A 21,292-nucleotide genomic window follows, 5' to 3' on the forward strand; every position below is an offset into this window, starting at 1 on the left:
TACCCGCTACTGATTTTTATCGATCTGTTAATGCACGCTTTGTTTGTTTTGGTTTGTCAGACAGGCCTTCAAAGTAGGATCTATCACATGCCTGCGTTTCACCAATCAAATGCAGTCACTGGTGACGTTTGACTCCGTTTCACCAATCAAATGCAGTCACTGGTGACGTTTGACTCCGTTTCACCAATCAAATGCAGTCACTGGTGACGTTTGACTCCGTTTCACCAATCAAATGCAGTCACTGGTGACGTTTGACTCCGTTTCACCAATCAAACAGAGCCAGGCGGTCACATGATTAACTGCACATAAAGTTTCAGCGGCAAACAACAACAAGCTTAAGCTTACATGAACTCAACGTCAAATTTGAGGAAGCACATCGCGGTAAGTAACGTTAGTACATATTTTGGCTGTCACCGTAGGCTGATGTTAGCTTCCCTGCTATGAATCATTGTCAAATGTACATAGTGTGGGGACATTTATTAACGCACTGCAGCTTCATAGACAGACAGACAGAGACACGCACACACACGCACAGTCGCGCACATACACACACGCATGCATAGAAACACCAATCAGAAGTGCACAGTGTGTTCCCAGGTGCAGCCCACACCTATCAGTTTATGGTTTGCTTAAAGGCTAACTTGTTATTTCCCTTTGTAATCTCTGCCTACTGAACCTATAGTGCTGTTAAGTTATTGTGGCTCAGTTTGCCATAATTTTTTTTATGTTAATGTCTAGTTATTTAATATATATTATTGTTTTAGTTGCTTAAGAGATATTCCTGGCTCTGAATTTGCTCATTGCTATTTTTATGTTTTTGTGCATTATTTGTTGCCGTCATCATTAAACGAACAGGTTACTCATCAGTTACTCAGTACTTGAGTAGTTTTTTCACAACATACTTTTTGCTTTTACTCAAGTAAACATTTGGGTGACTTGACTACTCCTTACTTTTACTTGAGTAATAAATCTCTAAAGTAACAGTACTCTTACTTGAGTACAATTTCTGGCTACTCTACCCACCTCTGGTTATGGTTTGAATTCATATCCAACCATTGCTAGAACGACTTTTTACTTTCAATATTGGCTGCTGAGTTTCATTTTTTTATGTTTTCTGCTGGTGGTGTGCCTCGGTTTTTTTTTTTTTTTTTCAATGAAAAAAATGTGCCTTGGCTCAGAAAAGGTTGGAAAACACTGGTTTACTGGACTTCCACTTTTGACTCAATAAATACATTTTAGACTACTGCAACGCACTTCTTGTCAGGATCCCCTTAAGAACATCCAGAAGCTGCAATACATACAGAATAGTGCTGCTAGGATCCTGATGAGAGTGCGGAAATATGACCATATCACACCAATTCTCAAATCCCTTCACTGGTTTCCTGATCCACTCAGGATTGAATACAAAGTCTCCCTACTAACCCACCAGTGAACTACTCACCCCCAAATCCTCCACACGACACCTCCGCTCCGGACAGGCTAACCTCCTCCAACCTCCGAGGACAAAGCTACGAACAATGGGAGACCGGGCTCCGCCGCTCCCAGTCTGTGGAGCCATCAATCAATCAATCAATGTTTATTTATATAGCCCTAAATCACAAGTGTCTCAAAGGGCTGCACAAGCCACAACAACATCCTCGGTACAGAGCCCACATAAGGGCAAGGAAAAACTCACCTCAGTGGGACGTAGATGTGAATGACTATGAGAAACCTTAGAGAGGACCGCATATGTGGGTAACCCCCCTCCCCCCCTCCCAGGGGAGACCGAAAGCAATGGATGTCGAGTGGGTCTGACATAATATTGTGAAAGTCCAGTCCATAGTGGATTCAACATATCAGCGAAAGTCCAGCCCACAGTGGATCCAACATAATAGTGAGAGTCCAGTCCATAGTGGGGCCAGGAGGAAACCGCCCCGAGCGGAGATGGGTCAGCAGCGCAGAGATGTCCCCAACCGATGCACAGGCTAGCGGTCCACCCCGGGTCCCGACTCTGGACAGCCAGCACTTCATCCATGGCCACCGGACCTGTGTAACTCCCCCTCCACAAGGGAGAGGGGAGCAGAGGAGAAAAGAAAAGAAACGGCAGATCAACTGGTCTAAAAAGGGGGTCTATTTAAAGGCTAAAGTATACAAATGACTTTTAAAATGGGACTTAAATGCTTCTACCGAGGTAGCATCTCTAACTGTTACCGGGAGGGCATTCCATAGTACTGGAGACCGAATAGAAAACACTCTATAGCACGCAGACTTTTTTTTGGCTCTGGGAATCACTAATAAGCCGTAGTTCATTGAACGCAGATTTCTTGCCAGGACATATGGTACAATACAATCGGCAAGATAGGCTGGAGCTAGACCGTGTAGTATTTTATACGTAAGTAGTAAAACCTTAAAGTCACATCTTAAGTGCACAGGAAGCCAGTGCAGGTGAGCCAGTATACCGGTAGGCGTAATATGATCAAACTTTCTTGTGGTGCCCTCAGGAACGCTCTCCCTGACCACCTGAGGGCACCACAGACTGTGGATGCTTTTTAAAAAAAGGCTTAAAAACCCTTCTTTTTATAAAAGCCTTTTGTTTTCTTTTCTTTTTTTAGATATATGCATACTAGTTCTAGTTATTTGGCTGTTCTAGTTTTAATTTTTATTTATTTTTATTATCTTTTTATTTTATTTTTTAATACACTGTAGCACTTTGAGGTTGTTTACCCAATGTAAAGTGATTTTTACAAATAGAATGTATTATTATTATTATTATTATTATTATTATTATTTTATCGTACATCTGACATATTTGATACGTATATGTAATTCAGTATATTTGATATATAAAGTGTCGTTTATGTCTCCTCCCTCATAGAGTCGATGTAATGTCTCTTCCGTCCAGAAGGTGTCAGCAGCAAAGCGCAGGAGACAGGAGACAAAGCGAGTGTTTTTTAATATTACAAATATTTGTTCACTAATGACTGGTGATATCAAATTATATATATTTTTAAAATTATTTCAACACATTTTGCTGTGGTCAAAATAATTACTGGAAATAATATTACACAAATGCAATAAAAAAAATAAATGACTATGCGTTTTTGTAATTGTTTTGATTAATTTTGAGCCGCGTTGCACAGAGCTAGAAGTTGCGTTCAAGTTTTTAGTTGAAGTTGCTTTTAAGTTGCACGGCCTCCGCGCACGCTGATTGGCTCCGTGCTCAGGAAACGTTTCCTTTTATAGTTAACGGAGCGCCGAGGGGGCTACTTCCGGGTTGACAGTGTCGGCATGTAGAATCACCTGGACCCGCCATCTCGATCAAGCATCTATCGGCTCTCAGCCAAGGTGAGCACTGGACATTTTTTGGAAGGGTGGGGAGACTATCTGGTATTGGGCAGGAGGAGGAAGGGAGGGGTCTCGGTCTCAGTCTGGGTCTCGGTCTGGGTGGGTCCTTGGTGCTTGAGACATGTCAGCTCCTGTCCGATCAGGAAGTTTTTACTCCTCAGACTTCTGCTCCAAAGTTCAACCAGCAAATGGTTCTGATTTCTGACCTTTTGGTTCAGGTCCTGTCAAGTCCACAATGACGATTTCCTCTGGGGGTATAGCGACCGCTGGACCTAAACCACCGTAATCGCTGATTAGATTACTAATTTGAACGATTTGTTTATAAATGTTTGTCATATTGGGATCACCTTAACAGCTACATCACAGGGTCAAATGATTAGGAACCGCTTTTGGGGTCGAATTTGAGATACATTTTGATATAAAAAGATGGACGTACTCGAGGGAAAAGTCAATGAATGCATATTAAACTTCTCAACTTTTAATGTTTTTACTATAAACGTGAGTGTAAAACAAACGCCGTGTGTGTATATATGAAGACAAGTGAGTAGAACTGAAAGGTGATGACGCCACTTGTGTGTAATAACAGTACTGATATTATAGCAGTATGATATCGATAGATTATACAACACAGTTTAATTTATAATCACAACATATACATTATTAAATAATGAACCATTAATAATGACAAATAAATACATTTAAAATAAATAAATACTAATATGTATACTAATATAAATATAATTATATGTTAAATAATTTAAAAAAAAGAATGTGTAATTATAAGACCGGAAATAAATGATAATGCATTTTTGCCAATGTAGCTGATCTGTTGATGTGAACAAAGGGACTTTTGTTGACGTTTTTGTTGAAGTGACTCCATCATGTCGTCTGAGCTGAGCGCGAGCTCAGTAGGCCTTACTTCCTCTCTTTAAGACAAATGTCACTGCTTCCTCTTTCACTGTTCTTTTCACAAAAACCCTTTTTAAGGCTTGTCAATCTAGTATTGCCAGCTTCTTAGCGCCGTCACGGTAACTTTTGTGCAGAATGGGGAACTTGATCAGAGTGCTGAGCAGAGACATCGACAACAGTGGAGGAAACTTCTTTTTAGACTTTGAGAGTAAGACACACACACACACACACACACACACACACACACACACACACACACGCACGCACACACCATAGCAGGGCCTGAGATGCTAATCTTTGATCTCTGTACAGATGCTCAGCCATCATCCACAGAGAAGACGTTGTGGGAGAAGGTGAACCAGGTGCTGACGGAGGCTCAGGTCGTCCTGGACGGTTTGCAGGGCTACACTGGTGCGGGGGAGGAAATCAGACAGGTGAGGAGGAGGGGAAATATCTTCTGTGAGTGTGTGTGTGTGTGTGTGCGTGTGTGTGTGTGTGTGTTCTGGCAATGCTTACTTAATGGGGACATCGCTCTGTTTACACAGTCACCTTTAGGGGACCTCTGACCGTATGGGGACAAAAAAATAGGTCCCCTAAAGGGAAACCTTTTTAAATGATAGTCAGATCCATTCTGAAGATGCCTAAGTGCAGGATTTGCTTTAACATTTAAGTGGTGAAACTTCCTATAAGAGGACAGCTGTTGTGCTTATCTGAGGATCATGTCATATTTAATTTGAACTTCTTTTTTTTTTAAATGGTCCTCAGTAGTCACGTACAAATTTGTGTGAATTATGCAAAATTATTTAAATTTGGTCCCATGAACCATATTAACTCTTTTTCCCCAGGGTCCCCAGTAAGACTGATCAGCACATTACTTCATCAATCCAGAGATTTAAAGAGGTGTATGAGCTAACTGGGCAGTGGCCATTTTACCTCATTTTTTTTTATCCCTCCACAACCTGTAGAAAGGGTGGTCCCCACAAGTGATGATCAAAAACTTGGTCCCCATGCCAAATGATAACCAGTGTGTGTGAAAATTTATGCTGTGTTGTGTGTGTACGTGCACAGGCCATTCAGAGCCCCAATGAGGAGGGGGTACAGGAGAAGGCGTGGTCTGCTGTTCTTCCTCTGGTCACCAAACTGAAGAATTTCTATGAGTTTTCTCACAAGCTTGGTAATTAACTCACTCACTCACTCATTCACTAGTCATTCATGGTCACAGTGACAGTGCGTAGTAATAACAACGTGTGTGCGTTTGTGTTTTGTCCAATCAGAGGGCAGTCTGAGGTGTCTACTGGATGTCCTCACCAGTCCTGATGCTCCGCCCACTCAGCAGCTGGAGCACAAACAGGCTCTGGCTCGTCAGTTTGCCCTCATCCTTCATTTCACGCTGCGCTTTGACGAGCTCAAGGTCCTCACCTTCATCATTCAACGTCCTTCCTCCTCCTCCACTTCCTCTCCTCACCTGCTTCCTCATCATGTTTTTTTCAGATGACCATCCCCGCCATCCAGAATGACTTCAGCTACTACAGGCGTACAATCAGTCGCATGCGTATCAACAACGTGTGGGTAAGCAAGCACACACACACTCACGTTAGATGAGGAATAGTGTTATGTCAAAGCGTTTTTCTACCAATGACCTCCAGGCGGATGCAGATAACGAGGTCAACAACGAGCTGGCCAATCGAATGTCTTTGTTCTACGCCAGTGCCACGCCTATGTTGAAGACCCTGAGCGACGGCACCTCAAAGTTTGTCTCTGATGTCAGTGCATCACACGGTGTCCTCATGATGTCACTGATGTTTATTTATACATTTTATTGAGTATGTTTTTGTTTGTTAAAAAGCAAATGAGTTGACTTCAAGATGCTTTATTGCAGTTTTAATTTTTGCATAGTCCTTCCTGTGGCGCTTCTACATACTGAATAATGTAATTGTGTTGCAGAACCCTGATGTTCCTGTTGAGAACACCACGGACTGTCTAAGCACCATGGCCTGTGTTTGTAAAGTCATGCTGGAAACACCGTAAGTCCCTGAATGCATCCCCACCCAATTGCCTCCTCCACACATCCTGAATGTGTGTGTGTCTGTGTGCGCACAGAGAGTACAGAAGTCGTTTTACAAGCGATGAGACGGTCTTGTTCTGTCTGCGTGTGATGGTTGGTGTCATCATCCTCTATGACCACGTGCACCCAGCCGGCGCCTTTGTCAAGACATCCAACATTGACGTACGCCCACACGCACAAAGGTTTTAAAGGAATGAGTGTGTGGCGTGTTAAAGTTGTTTATATGTGCACAGATGAAAGGATGCATTCGGCTGCTGCAGGAGCAGCCGGCAAGCAGCGTGGAGGGTTTACTGAACGCTCTCAGGTCAGACTTGGCGCTCGCCGTCACATGCTGTGTGTTGTTTGCCGTCATTGGCCAACGCTGTGACCTTTCACCCCCACAGGTACACAACTAAACACCTGAACGAGGACACCACTCCCAAGCACATAAGGAACATGTTGCAAAGTGAACAAAGGTTTTGAAAGTGTATATTGGTGATGTCATTATGTAAACAGGAAACAATGAGAGATGAGCTCAGCTGGACACAAACAAACGTGTCCGCTAAGTAACTTTGGACAAATGAGCTTGCACACATGCTAACGAATGAGTCGGCCATGCTTTTTTATACTTTTTTTTATAAGTAAGGAATAAAATCACATGGTGATAACATCTTTGCAGCCACCTGTTGGTTTAAACATGCAATCTTTGTGTTGAGTCAAAATTGATGATCTTGTCGTCATGGTAACGAGCAGAGATAGATGATTGTCACTGAGCACAGTGAAGGTCATGTGACATCTCTCTCTCTCTCTCTCTCTCTCTCGACTTTGTGGTTGTCATGTTGATGCCATAAATTATTAGTAACCGGGGTCTAAACAGCAGACCAATGGGAAGGTAAAATGGTCAGACATAGATAAATAATAAAGAAAGATGTGGGCCGTGCATCGCCATACCTCTCAGCCTTTGTGAACTCTGCCATATTCATATTAATTGTTAGTAAGTAGGGGTGTATCAATTACAAGCTGCATTCACCACAGGATCATAGATCCAGATGTGCAGGACATCTCTGTAAGCTCACATGTCTGGAGCCAACATTTTTAACAATATGCAACTTTCTTGGCATTAATATGTCATTAAACATCTGTCATGTTTTCTTCTTCTGCAGTAAGAAATATGTAGGTGTGTCTTGCACTGCATGAGAGGCAGAGATGTGGGTGTGGCTTTGTGGCTGAGAGGCCTCGGATTGGTGGAAAATTGTAATTTCTATAAATATTAATCTTTACACTTGGCAAGAGATTTAGTGCTCACATTTAGAGTTAGATTTAACATTTAGGTTTAGATTTGACATTCAAGATTCAGGATTCATATTTCAAATCAACATTTAGATTTAGGATTTATATTTATATTTAACATATATATTTATATTTAAATTTCATCTTAAATTTAACATTTAGATTTAGATTTAAAAATGATATTTATATTTAAGGTTTATATTGAACATTTAGGTTTAGATTGAACATTTATATTTAAATTTAACATTTACATATAGATACAACATTTAGAGTCAACATTTAATTTAAACTTAAATGTGATGAAAGTTGTCTAAATGTGAAAAAAGTGAGCTAAATGTGAAATATATCTTCTAGAATATGTGTGACTGAATTTTTCCACTTGGCACCCCATACAATGGGACAGTTGCAGCTACCGTCTTTTCAAAATGCTGCTCTGTTTTGGCGATGTACATCCAACTTCTTCTTCACCTTTTTCCTGATGCCTGACCATTTCTGTTTTTTTTTTTTAGCCTGTGTGCTGTTTCTGTTGCGCACATGTTTCAACCCTCTTTTTGATCGCTCCAAGCAGGAGAAACAGGCACCTCTTGCGGAGTCCTGATTTGACAGTGCGTGCAGTTCTCAGTCACATAGGGTTACTTTTAATATGATTTGCATATTAATAAGGGGGCGTGGATGGGCGTGCCAAGCCACGCGACATCTGGAATCAATTCCAAGTAAATTGCGATGTAACAAAGAAATGTGCTTTCATACATCTGAATTTTTACTTGCGTATGGCGTTTTATGGATTTGAATGTCTATTTTTAGAAGAAAATCCATACCATTCTTGTTACATGAGGCCCCAGGAGCCTCATGTATTAAAGGGCACCTATTATGCAAAACCAACTATTCTTACCAATTGGTACCTTTTTTGTGTATTTGGGGTCTGCATAAGTCCCAAAAATCTAAAATCAAACCATGGAGGCATAGCTGAGCTATTTATAAAACAATCTTGCCTTGCTTCCTTCTTCCTCCAAACGAGCCTTTTGAAATGTGTCCGATTTGCGACGTTTTTCCAACTGGTGACATCAGCGGCTATCTCCATATATGGTAGGGATTTACCTGAAGAGCTTTGCGCGAGTCCACCATTGTAGTCCGACGTTGTAGTGAATAGGCTTCTTTTTTCCTCTTGTTGTGGGGCAGACTGGGTCGTTTATGCATCCTACGCTGTTGCCATTTCTAATCCAAAGTAGCATGTAGTTATAAATGTAAATGGGTTATACTTGTTTTGCGCTTTTCTACCTTCAAGGTACTCAAAGCGCTTTGACACTATTACCACATTCACCCATTCACACACTGATGGCGGGAGCTGCCATGCAAGGCCCTAACCACCACCCATCTGGAGCAAGGGTGAAGTGTCTTGCTCAAGGACACAACGGACGTGACGAGGTTGGTAGAAGGTGGGTATTGAACCAGGAACTCTCAGGTTGCTAGCGCCATACCGTCCCCCATTATAATTTATGTCTGTCAGTAGACTCGCTATGGAAGCGCTAAAAACTACAACATGGATGACAGGTAAAAGACGCAGTTGAAGTGAAGGCGCATAAGTAAAACCGCCCACAAAACGGTGCAGCTTGAAGAGACGGTCAGAAAGTGGCTTGAAGACGGTCTGTAAAACAATCGATGCACAATTTTAACTGAAGGACCACCATTACATACATGGGATGGGTGTAATGATTATTCAATATATCGATTTATATTTGTTAAATTAAACTACGTAGGTTTATGCTTGGCAAGTTTGGCTTCTGAACGTTAGGTAATGATCCAAGATCGTTTTAAAAGGAAATTACCAATCGATTTTATCGATACCAGAAAAAGGAAGACATTGGATTTAAGAACTGCTGACTTAATATGAAATTTAGTACTTTTAATGATAAGGACGTTAAACATTAAGTCTGCCTGCCCGTCTGTGGCGTCATCAAAAAAAAGAGGGAGATATACTGTGGTTAAGAAACTGAAAGGTCATAACAAATGCAAACGCCACAAGACAAAATCATAAATTACAACAAAAAAACGTTCAACTACAGCACGATTGCAAAAGCCACAACAACTCCAAACAACACCATGAATTGATTAACGTGGACCCCGACTTAAACAAGTTGAAAAACTTATTCGGGTGTTACCATTTAGCTGGTCAATTGTACGGAATATGTACTATACTGTGCAATCTACTAATAAAAGTTTCAATCAATCAATCAATCAAACACAACACAATTATGTAAAGCCACAACTCAGCTTTAAGCCACCAAGGACACCAAATGTACCGAGCACAGACCTACGTAGTTTAATTTAACAAATATAAATCGTCATCCATGTTGTAGTTTTTAGCGCTTCCATAGCGAGTCTACTGACAGACATCAATTATAACGGGGGACGGTATGGCGCGGTTGGGAGAGTGGCCGTGCCAGCAACCTGAGGGTTCCTGGTTCAATACCCACCTTCTACCAACCTCGTCACGTCCGTTGTGTCCTTGAGCAAGACACTTCACCATTGCTCCTGATGGGTGGTGGTTAGGGCCTTGCATGGCAGCTCCCGCCATCAGTGTGTGAATGTGGAAATAATGTCAAAGTGATGCTACTTTGGATTAGAAATGGCAACAGCGTAGGATGCATAAACGACCCAGTCTGCCCCACAACAAGAGGAAAAAAGAAGCCTATTCACTACTCAGTGGCCTAGTGGTTAGAGTGTCCGCCCTGAGATCGGTAGGTTGTGAGTCATACCAAAGACTATAAAAATAGGACCCATTACTTCCCTGCTTGGCACTCAGCATCAAGGGTTGGAATTGGGGGTTAAATCACCAAAAATGATTCCCGGGCGTGGCCACCGCTGCTGCCCACTGCTCCCCTCACCTCCCAGGGGGTGATCAAGGGTGATGGGTCAAATGCAGAGAATAATTTTGCCACCCCTAGTGTGTGTGTGACAATCACTGGTACTTTAACTTGAACTTTAACACCACCGACACAACGGAAGTGACAGCGGAGAGCCTTAAGGCGACGCACCGACTATCGGAACAACAACATAGCGACAACAAAACAACTAGAAGCCATTTGATGGGAAATAAATAAATTCAAGAGATGGATGAAGGAGGCTATGGAAATTACGAAGCGAGGGGCCAACACCATCAACAAGGATGTGGGGGGCAGGAAGGAATTTTGAACAAAGAAATTCAAAATCAGTTGAATGATGCTCAATAGCAAGATCATCCCTAGCATAAAATTGGAAGCTTGTTATTAACATAAATTGTCACACCACCCCCTAGTCTTTCTGATCTACAGGAGTGAACTGCATTATATAAAGACATATCATGGAGTGTCTTTGTTGATTCTGAAAGCCGTGTTTCTGAGGGAGCAATGATTGAAAATTCATGATTCAGGGAAGATAGATAATTTACAAGATGGTCATACTTATTAAGGCTATTAAGGCTATGCACATTCAAGTGAAAAGTAGTGAACATGTGAGTTGGAGTTGATACTATTATCTATTAAATGTTTCAGCATTGTAGTATCCACTAGTGATGGTTTCATTTGAATATTTTAGACAATTCAGGTCAGGGTCAACGCATGTGTTGTATTTATTACTAGAATCAATTTCGATAAGATTGAATATCCTATCATTATAAAAGTTACACCGTTTTTTTTTTGCTAAAAAGTTACTGGACCAATTTCAACTCACTGAATAGTTTTGGATCATGTCGTTCTAAAAAAATAATGAGGCTTCATCTGACTACAAATGTGTGTGTCAAATGTCAGTGTTTCATGAGCCGTATTTGGAACTGAAGTAGTCAGAGAGAAGTTGTATCCTCACACCCTGCCTTTTATTGGTACGACTAACACTGAACTCTGACTGGCAGGTTCCTAAAGCCCTTCCCCAAAACTCCTCAGCCCTCCCTCGCCCCTCCTTAGGTTAAGGCTGTCCCATGTGCGCACACTTTAATACTTCTGAATTTCTACTAACCTACGTGCTTTTTTACATTTATTTAAACGCGCCTCTATTTTTTGTAGGAACGCCACCCAACTCTAATTACAAGAAGCCCCATATTGCATAATGTGCTCAAATGTGACTTTTATTCTAAACGACTTTATCTGCACACATGAACTGGGTTTTCTCCTGCTGACTGAGATATGGATTAAACCAGGGGATGACAGCCCCCCGTGAGTTTTGGGCGGCAGTGGTGGTTTGGAAATTATTTTGGAATCGAACCGGGAACCCTCAAGTTTCTGGATGGTCGAACTACCGCTGAGCCTCTGTATACTGTATACTGCTTGTATTCCGTCACATGACTTCTTCCAAGAAGTGAAAAACAGTGGTGGTCAACCAAGCCAAGATGGCTGTTGTGCAGCACACAGACTCGCTGAGTATGCAAGGGGCCTAAATCTTCCTGCAAAAAGCAGATACAAGCAAAAAAAATCTAACTATGGAATAAAATAGATCCCTATACTTTATCAAAGAAAGATTTCTGGAGAGATATCAAGGATTATCCGTCGGTGGAGATCCCACTCAGACGTCATTCTACACGATGATGATGATGAAAACTTGGAAAAGCATGGGGGTCTACAACTTCTTTGTGTGTGGCTGGGTCAACGAAAATGGTATCAAGACTCTCCCGGATAAATATGCATCGTTTTTGCTCGGGTAAGGTTGCATTTAATTTACATACAATTAAATTTAAACTTGCGCCTTGCGAGGACGCGTCCATGTAAAAAAACTGTGAGGACTAGTACCTAACAGTGAACACCCGTGACTGCCTATCCATTTAACAAACTAACAATTACATCAACATATTTGAATTTTGTCCTGTTGTCTTATGTACAAAATAATCAAGAGGGGAGACGTAGAAGTACCTTTCCTGACAAAGTATCATTGACCGTGATTTTCTGGTTTCTGTTTGTTAAAAACTAAAATACAAACGATATCAAGATAATACATTAATGGGAAATACTAAACGAGTAAAGTAAATTAAAAAAAAATGTATCAAAAAAACCTTTAACAAAGTGGTCACTGCAAACTTGGGTGTTCTTCGATTCTGCTCCCTTGTACTGAAGAATGTGCCACTTGTGTCGATGTCTTTCGTAAAAACTTGCACTCTTCCGCCCTTCTAGATTTTTATCTTGAGGAACTCTGAAGAAACATTCAACCTTTTTGCGATTTGAACGGTTCGTACAGCCAAAAACAACGCAAGCATAGGGCATCTTTCTTTGGGATATGCCAAATGGCGCCAAGTACCCATTCAGAACAGACGCTGGCTTGACCACCTCGCGTATTTATTGAGCCGGACGTGACATCATGGAAATCCAAACAACAGTCTAGTATTAAAGCACATTTAGCCATAATTAGTTTGAAAAAAATCACAAATATCATTAAAATGTTCCTCTATGCTTTATTTTGAAAAACGTGCAACTGATTCTCAACTAAATTTTCCATTGTTTTTAGTATTTTATTATTTCTTTGTATATTTTTTTATTTTTATCATGTGTTCTATGCTCTGTCTTTCATGCAATGTTGTCCAGCACTTTTGTTCAACTAGAGCTAATGTAAGAGGCTTTATAAATAAAGTTTGATTGATTGATTGATGTACAAAAGAAAAGTGCTTGGATTAATGCCTGTGCACACTTTAATACATCTGAATTTTTTTGTGCGTATTTCGTTTTCTGGATTTGAGCGTACACCATTTTTTTTAGTAACAAATCCACGCAAGTCTTAATATGGAATCATGCAGCCTTTGACTAATGAGTGTCATGACTTGCAATTGTACTAAGAAGAAGTATGTCGACTCTATTCCGCTTTTTGGTAACTTTGGGCCTTCCCAAGACAACAAAACTACAAACAACAAAAGCAGTAATATATTATTGTTATTATTGTTCAGATACATGCTGCTACTATTAAAGCTGGACTTCAGCCAATAAGGAACTTACTAGCAATACAACAATCATTCCTTCCTAAAAACAAACCTTGTCAATTATGATATAGTACAGTATATGACTTTTTTGTTCCAGAATATTATTAATTTAGGAATTACCAGCCAGTAGTTTGCAGTTTTTAAATGTTTTATTTTAAAATCATTCAAATGAAATAGTTTTGTTTGTACACTTACTGTACCCAAAGTGAGCCGTGAGGTTGCTGTATCCTTAAAGTACCAAATTTCACCACACTAGGTGTGGTGAAATTTGTCCTCTGCATTTGGGAATAATTTTTTTGGATTTACACCCCTATTTGAATGAATAAAAGTGAGCGATGGTCGCCAACATGTCACGATGATGGCGATGAGGTGAGCCAACAGGAAGTGAGAGATCAAGAGGCGAGTTGTTTCAGTCTGTGCTTCAACTCCCACCTCCTTGCAATAAGCGCCTCCTTCTTGGCCAAAAGCATCTTCTCGTCCGCTTGGACCGCCATGATCACCTCTGTTGCTCTTTTTAGGATGGCTGCCTTTGGGTTTCTGCGGCCTGGGACTAAGTCCGGGACATGTGCCTTCAGGGCCAAGAATCTCCTATTCAGCTCCTTTCTGCATTGGCGCCCAATCACTTTGGCACTCTTCTGTCTGTCCTTGCCGCAATAAGGTGCAAATGTGCTCTGACTCGACGCCAAATGCGCGTCGGCAGCCCTAATTCGAGTCTGCTGCGGGGGGGCGTAGTGGTGCTGTTGGATGTTGACATTGGAAAGCGGCATCTTGTCCTCCCTGTCTTCCTCCACAGGTTCTTCTGATAGAGGAAACACATGAACAAATCAGGCTGATGCCGACCCTCAAATAATGAAAAATCCTCCTACCTGATGGGCTGATGTTGGCTCCTGGTCCCGCCCCTTTGGTCACATCCTGTCTCCTGTGGAGCGTTGAGTACGGAAGAACCTCTGAGGGGTTGATGCAGGTCATCGTGGTTGTCAGAAAGTCCAGTGTGTGGCTCGTCTTCATCTGGGGGACCTGGCCCTGACATTTGCCAGCACTGTCACCAGTAGACGAGGTGGAGTCATGACGCGCTTGCAGAGCCACCCAATTCTGAGACACCGCCTTCTTCAACTTATCGGCGGCGCCAAAGCTGCTGCTCCACATGCAGTCGTGGATGACAAAGGACTGTAGGAAGACGGAAGACGGACGGTCCTGGTCAAGCAGGTCCCATGCCGTCGCCGATGATGAATGGCTAGATGACAGAGGCTCAAACGTCTTCCAGATTTCCTTATCAGGGCCCAGCAGCAGGTCTTCCTCGTCATCCAGGGAATAGTAAGGCTGCAATCACATTGTAGTCTACATCACAATTCCTCCTGAATGCCATTCCAGCATTCTTGAGGACAATATATCATCACCATCACCGGGAATCAATATTCCAACAACAGAAGTAACATACATTGCAAAAAAAAAAAAGTCAAAATCCAAAATAAACATTTATTCAGTTATTTCAATACACTTCTGATTTTAAAACTAAGAAGATTTCAGCTAATTCTTAAGAAAAACTGTGATTTCAACTCACCATGATGACAAGCTTGAACTATGTGTGGGTGTAGAACAGCTTTTCTATGAGCTACTTTGTCAAAAAACTCTTTAGGGAGTTTAAACCTTTGAACTTAAAACCCAGCAACCGCCACCAGCGGCCTCGCGAGACCACCTCGTAGCCACCTTGTATTCATCCGCACGGGCGCTAACTTTCACCGCAAAAAAAGTGTAAAGACCACATCAAGACTTTAGCACTATATTACAAAAAGTTTAACCTTTTGTTTCCTATTAAAAAAATATTGACGAACATCCGTCGACATTTTCTCGAGCGTAGTGCACTTTTTATCTTCGCGGATGGACATGCAGTGCCAGATCTCGCGAGAGTAAAACAGCGGCAAAGCATCTCAAACGAATTTGTGGAAATTTGAAATGTTTTGATCGAGTGAACTGCTGTTTTTTTTCCAGTATAGAAAAAAGTTACGAGGAAAGGTGCAGAAGACCGGAGTTTTGACGAGATGAGTTGACTGGGTGGGAGCGATTTTTGATTGATTGATTGAGACTTTTATTAGTAGATTGCACAGTACCGTACAATTGACCACTAAATGGTAACACTCCAATACGTGTTTTAACTTGTTTAAGTCGGGGTCCACGTTAATCAATTCATGGTAAATATTTAGAATAGTGCAATCATTGTTTACTATTTTTTTTAAATTACACTAAGTATAACAAATGCACAACTCAACAAATGCATCAGTCATTAACAACAATTATATATCATTTTAAGGGCTGTCAAAAATAACGATTTAACTCATGTGATTGATCACAAAATATATTGCATTCATCATTTAAACACGCAGATTATGGTGTACTTGCTGGCATGTTTCATATAACATACAGCTGACTATAGATACAAGTATCATTAAGTTTTGAGCAAATAAATGACGTGCACTTAAGTAAAACAACACTAAAAGGGATAATTAAGCGGTAGAAAAATTATGGATGGATTGATTGATTGAAACTTTTATTAGTAGATTGCACAGTCCAGTACATATTCCGTACAATTGACCACTAAATGGTAACACCCGAATACGTTTTTCAACTTGTTTAAGTCGGGGTCCACGTTAATCAATTCATGGTAAATATTTAGAATAGTGCAATCATTGTTTACTATTTTTTTTTAATTACACTAAGTATAACAAATGCACAACTCAACAAATGCATCAGTCATTAACAACAATTATCATTATAAGGGCTGTCAAAAATAACGATTTAACTCATGTGATTGATCACAAAATATATTGCATTCATCATTTAAACACGCAGATTATGGTGTACTTGCTGGCATGTTTCATATAACATACAGCTGACTATAGATACAAGTATCATTAAGTTTTGAGCAAATAAATGACGTGCACTTAAGTAAAACAACACCAAAAGGGATAATTAAGCGGTAGAAAAACTATGGATGGATTGATTGATTGAAACTTTTATTAGTAGATTGCACAGTCCAGTACATATTCCGTACAATTGACCACTAAATGGTAACACCCGAATACGTTTTTCAACTTGTTTAAGTCGGGGTCCACGTATAATTCATGGATGGATGTTATATCAAATTTAGGTCTTCTTTAAAAGTTAATGCAACCAATAACCTGTGATTGAGCATAAATCAAATTCAAAAGTGTCATTGAGCCTTTTTTCCTGAACGAATATGGAAAAAAACGTGGACGATGCAGTTCACGGTTGTCATGGCAATACGGTTGCTGATCCCAATGCCGCGACATCTAGCGAACAATTATTGCCAACACACGATGACAGTTAATAACATACTGTGCATACCGACTGTCGGATAGAATGATCGAATGCTAATTGTGTGGTTTAAACGTTGGAATTGAAGTCCAAAAAAACGCAACAAAGACATGAGGCCACGAGTGTCGTGACGTCATTGCTGTGATTGGGTGTTGCTTACTGACAGAAGACCGTTCACAACAAATGTGTCCACTTTGCAGGACGCGATCTGCGAGGAACAAGTTGACTTTTACTCCAAAAAAATGATCTGTTTAAATTTAACGCTAAATTAGCCTATTAGCTCTTGTTATCGCGCTCGTTGAACGATGCAACAAAGCAAAAGGTGCGTGTGAGAAGAAATTTGATTACTTAAACGTACTAACGCCGGCTTTGCTCTAATGCACTGGTCAAACGAGTAAGCAATGTTGACTAAACAATGTTAACTTAATTATTTAATGTGCAAATCATGACTCTACACCACTGGATTTTGCCAGTTTGGACTTCCTGACACCTCAACGTCATAGCACCGCGTTGCATTGTGGTCAATTTATACTGGCTCGTGAATGTTGCCACTTATCTTAGAGAGCGAACATGGACTACATGTTTTAATGAGCAGTAACTCTCTTTAATATTATTATATGTTATTACAGCCACGATGTCAGTGCTCGTAGTTCGATGTGTCGCTGTATTGTCGACATAAAGTCTGAACAGAACTACAACTCCCTCAATGCAACACGGTGACGTCACGCGTTTCGCAAGCGTTGGTGGCTAAAGAAAACAGCCGCTTCCGTGTTGTTCTTGTTTGCTAGCAACGTCTGACAGCTTCACGACTGGCATGCCTTTGTGAAGCTGACACTTCCACAACTTTCCAGTTCCGAAATGTCGCTGCCGCAGAGCTCCAAGAAGAAAGACAAACGTATTTTGTCCGCCACCTGTCCGGACCCCAAGTGTCGGGCTAGCCTCTTCTTCCCCGCTCACGGCTCAGTTAGCATCGAGTGCACCGAGTGTGGTCAGAGGCACGAACAGAAGAATCTCCTTAATGTCCAGGAGGTGACCGATCCAGATGTGGTGCTCCACAACCTGCTCAGAAACGCCCTGTTGGGCGTCACGGGCGCTCCGAAGAAAGGCACCGAGCTGGTGAAGGTGATGGGGCTGTCCAACTACCACTGCAAGCTACTGTCTCCGGTTCTAACACGCTACGGCATGGATAAACAAACCGGCAGAGCCAAGCTGCTGAAGGACATGAACCAAGGGGAGATGTTTGACTGCTCCCTGCTGGGGGACCGGGCCTTTCTGATCGAACCAGACAAGGTGTCCACAATGGGCTATGGCAAAGACCGCTCAGGTAGCCTCATTTACCTCCATGACACCCTGGAAGAGGTCAAGAGAGCCAACGGCAACAGGGAATGTCTCATTCCCGTCCATGTAGATGGAGACGGCCACTGCCTGGTCCATGCCGTGTCCAGGGCGCTGGTGGGTCGAGAGCTGTTCTGGCACGCCTTGCGTGAGAACCTGAAGCAGAATTTCAAGCAAAACCTGGACCGCTACAAGGCCCTGTTTCAGGATTTCATTGATGCTGCAGAGTGGGAGGACATCATCAATGAGTGCGACCCTCTGTTCATCCCGCCTGAAGGCGTCCCCCTGGGACTTCGCAACATCCATATTTTTGGACTGGCCAATGTCCTACACAGGCCCATCATCTTGCTGGATTCTCTGAGTGGTATGAGGAGCTCTGGAGATTATTCAGCCACCTTCCTGCCCGGCCTGGTTGTAGAGGAGCAGTGCAGGGCCAAAGACGGGAAGCTCAACAAACCCATCTGCATCGCCTGGAGCAGCTCTGGCCGGAATCACTACATCCCCCTGGTTGGAATCAAAAACACAGTGCTTCCCAGGCTGCCGGCTCATCTGCTTCCCAAGGCCTGGGGCATCCCCCAGCAGCTCATCAGGAAGTACATCAAGCTGGAGGCGGACGGGAGCTGCGTGATCGGCGGCGACCGCAGCCTGCAAGACAAATATGTGATGCGTTTGGTGGGTGCCATGGAAGAGGTGTTCATGGAGAAGCACAGCATCCACCCAGCACTGGTGGCCGACATGCACCAGTGGGTCTACCGGCGCACTGGCGTCATCGGCATTCAGCCTGAGGAGGTGACTGAGGCGGCCAGGAAGTCGGTGGTGGAGAACCGCTTGCACCGCTGCCTGATCTGTGGCGCCCTCGCCGAGCTGCACGTGCCGGCCGACTGGCTGGGGCCCGGCGGGAAGCTCTACAATTTGGCCAAATCCACGCATGGCCAGCTGCGACCCGACAAGAACTACAGCTTTCCGCTCAACAATATTGTGTGCTCTTACGACCCCCAAAGCGACGCCCTCATCCCTGACTACAAACTGAGTTCCCTTAACACCTGCAATTGGTGCCACGGAACGTCGGTCCGCCACGTCAGCGGGGATGGCCTTGTTGTCTACCTGGACGGTGACAGAACCAACACCCGCTCCCAAGGTGGCAAATGCGGCTGCGGCTTTAAGCACTTCTGGGAAGGGAAGGAGTACGATAACCTCCCAGAAGCCTTCCCCATCACGCTGGAGTGGGGCGGTCGGGTAGTTCGAGAGACTGTGCACTGGTTCCAGTACGAGAATGACCCCACGTTGAACAGCAATGTGTATGACGTGGCCATGAAGCTGGTCACCAAGCACTTCCCGGGCGAGTTTGGCAGCGAGATCCTGGTGCAGAAAGTGGTCAACACTATCCTGCATCACACTGCCAAGAAGAACCCGGATGAGTACAACCCAGTGGCCATCAACGGCGCCCACGTCCAGCGCCTAACTGACACCGCAGAAAGCCAATCAGCGCCGGACCTGCCCACCAAGATCATCCTGACGGGTCAGAAGGCCAAGACGCTCCACAAAGAGGAGCTGACCATGAGCCGGGCTGAGCGCAACCTTCAGCAGAGCATCAGCGAGCAGGCCTCGGTCACACAACGCCGCAGGACAGAGCGGATCAAGCAGGATCAGAAGGACCGCGGCCGGCCTACGTCTCCCCGCGGCTCTCCAGAAACCTCAGCCTCGTCCTCGGCGCCGACCACGCCAGCCAAGTCGTCCGCCGCCCCTGCCTCGTCCTCCAGTGAGAAGAAGATCCGAGTGAGCACCAGCGACGGCAGAATGGCCACGTTGACCCTGCAAGCCCGCACATCTTTCTCAGAACTCCGGGGCAGCATCGCCGAGCACTTTGGCGTGCCGCCCACCCGGCAGTGCATCCGCTACGGCTTCCCTCCCAAAGAGCTGCTGCCGCCCGGCACCAGCAAAGAGAACGAGCCGGTCGCGCTGCAGCATGGCGACCGTGTGACGCTGGAGATATTGAGGGGCCCCGGCGACAAGAAACCCCCGCCACCCGGCCCCGGGGCATCTGGCTCGCACATGGCAAAGAGCCAGGACACCGTGGCGAAGACGAGCGGCCGCGATCTTCAGGACAGCATCGACCTTGAGATGTCATCGCTCTGTCTCCTAGCGACCTTGATGGGTAAGAACTGGAGATCAATAATCTTTAAAAGATTGAGTAATCAATTTTTGATTTCACTGACTTTGATCAGTACTCATCACAGCAAAATTGTGTGTGTATTTGTGTGTGAGTGTGTCCATGTTTGTGTGTGTGTCTTTGTGCCTGTGTGCTGACTCAGCCATCTGGATGCGTCCAATCTGGCCTGCCAAAAGGGTCAAATGGTGGCTGGCATGTTGTGCTAAAAGTAAGGAGCAGTTTGCTAACGAGTCTGGTGTTGCAGGTGAGGACGTTTGGTCGTACGCTAAGAAGCTGCCTCACTTGTTCCAGAAGGGCGGCGTCTTCTACAACATCGTCAAGAAGGACATGGGTATGTGAATGCCACTTCTTTAGGTATTAGGTAGGCAATGAAGCCCGCTGAGCGTATGTGACACTGTATTAGGTAGGGGTGTAATGGAACACAAAAATTTTGGGTCGGTACGTACCTCGGTTTAGAGGTCACGGTTCGGTTCATTTTCGGTACAGTAAGAAAACAACAAAATATAAATGTTTTGGTTATTTATTTACCAAATTTGTAAACAATGGCATAACATACATATACACACCGGGTCCATTGCCAGGGTTAATGCGGTCAACATATATAAAATAAAAACTAAATAAGATAAGGCTCAGAATGGTTTCTTAACAAAACTTTTCTACATATAAAGTGCTTTTTTTGATTGATTGATTGATTGAGACTTTTATTAGTAGATTGGACAGTACTGTACATATTCCGTACAATTGACCACTAAATGGTAACACCCGAATAAGTTTTTTAAACGTTTTTCAAATTGTTCAAGTCGGGGTCCACGTTAATGAACATTAAACTGCCTCAAGTTGTTGCTCAGATTAAATAAAATGACAAAACTTTTCTTCTACATATAAAAAGTGCAACATTAAACAGTTTCAAGTCAACTCAGCCTCAGATTAACTTTTCTTTGCCCCCCCCCAGCCT

The 21,292-nt window shown here is 43.1% G+C and overlaps 3 protein-coding genes across 3 annotated transcripts in view; 2 read left to right on the forward strand and 1 right to left on the reverse strand.

Moving 5' to 3' along the window:
- The first annotated feature begins 3,197 nt into the window (after positions 1-3,197).
- LOC133631379 (CYFIP-related Rac1 interactor B-like) lies at positions 3,198-6,961 on the forward strand. The gene is made up of 11 exons (XM_062023574.1): positions 3,198-3,324; positions 4,368-4,441; positions 4,546-4,667; positions 5,302-5,407; positions 5,508-5,644; positions 5,725-5,802; positions 5,880-5,996; positions 6,178-6,257; positions 6,334-6,460; positions 6,532-6,602; positions 6,682-6,961. The coding sequence occupies exons 2-11, from the start codon at positions 4,369-4,371 to the stop codon at positions 6,758-6,760; spliced, it is 990 nt and encodes a 329-aa protein (XP_061879558.1). The 5' UTR covers positions 3,198-3,324; position 4,368; the 3' UTR covers positions 6,761-6,961.
- A 6,677-nt stretch (positions 6,962-13,638) lies between these two features.
- LOC133631025 (myc proto-oncogene protein-like) lies at positions 13,639-17,028 on the reverse strand. Its single transcript, XM_062022988.1, has 3 exons — positions 15,061-17,028; positions 14,366-14,819; positions 13,639-14,298 (listed from the first exon to the last, which is right to left on the reverse strand). Exons 1-3 carry the CDS (start codon positions 15,061-15,063, stop codon positions 13,892-13,894), a joined length of 864 nt encoding a protein of 287 aa, XP_061878972.1. The 5' UTR covers positions 15,064-17,028; the 3' UTR covers positions 13,639-13,891.
- vcpip1 (valosin containing protein (p97)/p47 complex interacting protein 1) overlaps positions 16,675-21,292 on the forward strand; it is a 7,000-nt gene continuing 2,382 nt past the window's right edge. The window contains exons 1-2 of the mRNA XM_062022987.1: positions 16,675-20,322; positions 20,582-20,668. Coding sequence (XP_061878971.1) covers positions 17,691-20,322; positions 20,582-20,668 — 2,719 coding nt within the window. The 5' untranslated portion in view covers positions 16,675-17,690. The remainder of the gene's footprint in view (positions 20,323-20,581; positions 20,669-21,292) is intronic.

The sequence above is a fragment of the Entelurus aequoreus genome, linkage group LG16 (assembly GCF_033978785.1).
Source record: "Entelurus aequoreus isolate RoL-2023_Sb linkage group LG16, RoL_Eaeq_v1.1, whole genome shotgun sequence".
NCBI classification, from domain to species: Eukaryota; Metazoa; Chordata; class Actinopteri; order Syngnathiformes; family Syngnathidae; genus Entelurus; species Entelurus aequoreus.

Bases quoted from the DNA above. Each gene is read 5' to 3' on its own strand.
- LOC133631379 (XM_062023574.1), top strand. From the start codon at position 4,369: ATGGGGAACTTGATCAGAGTGCTGAGCAGAGACATCGACAACAGTGGA. The intron at 4,668-5,301 runs GTGAGGAGGAGG...GTACGTGCACAG, and splicing joins CGGGGGAGGAAATCAGACAG to GCCATTCAGAGCCCCAATGA. The intron at 5,645-5,724 runs GTCCTCACCTTC...TGTTTTTTTCAG, and splicing joins TGCGCTTTGACGAGCTCAAG to ATGACCATCCCCGCCATCCA.
- LOC133631025 (XM_062022988.1), bottom strand. The intron at 14,299-14,365 runs GTAGGAGGATTT...TTCCTCTATCAG, and splicing joins AGCCAACATCAGCCCATCAG to AAGAACCTGTGGAGGAAGAC.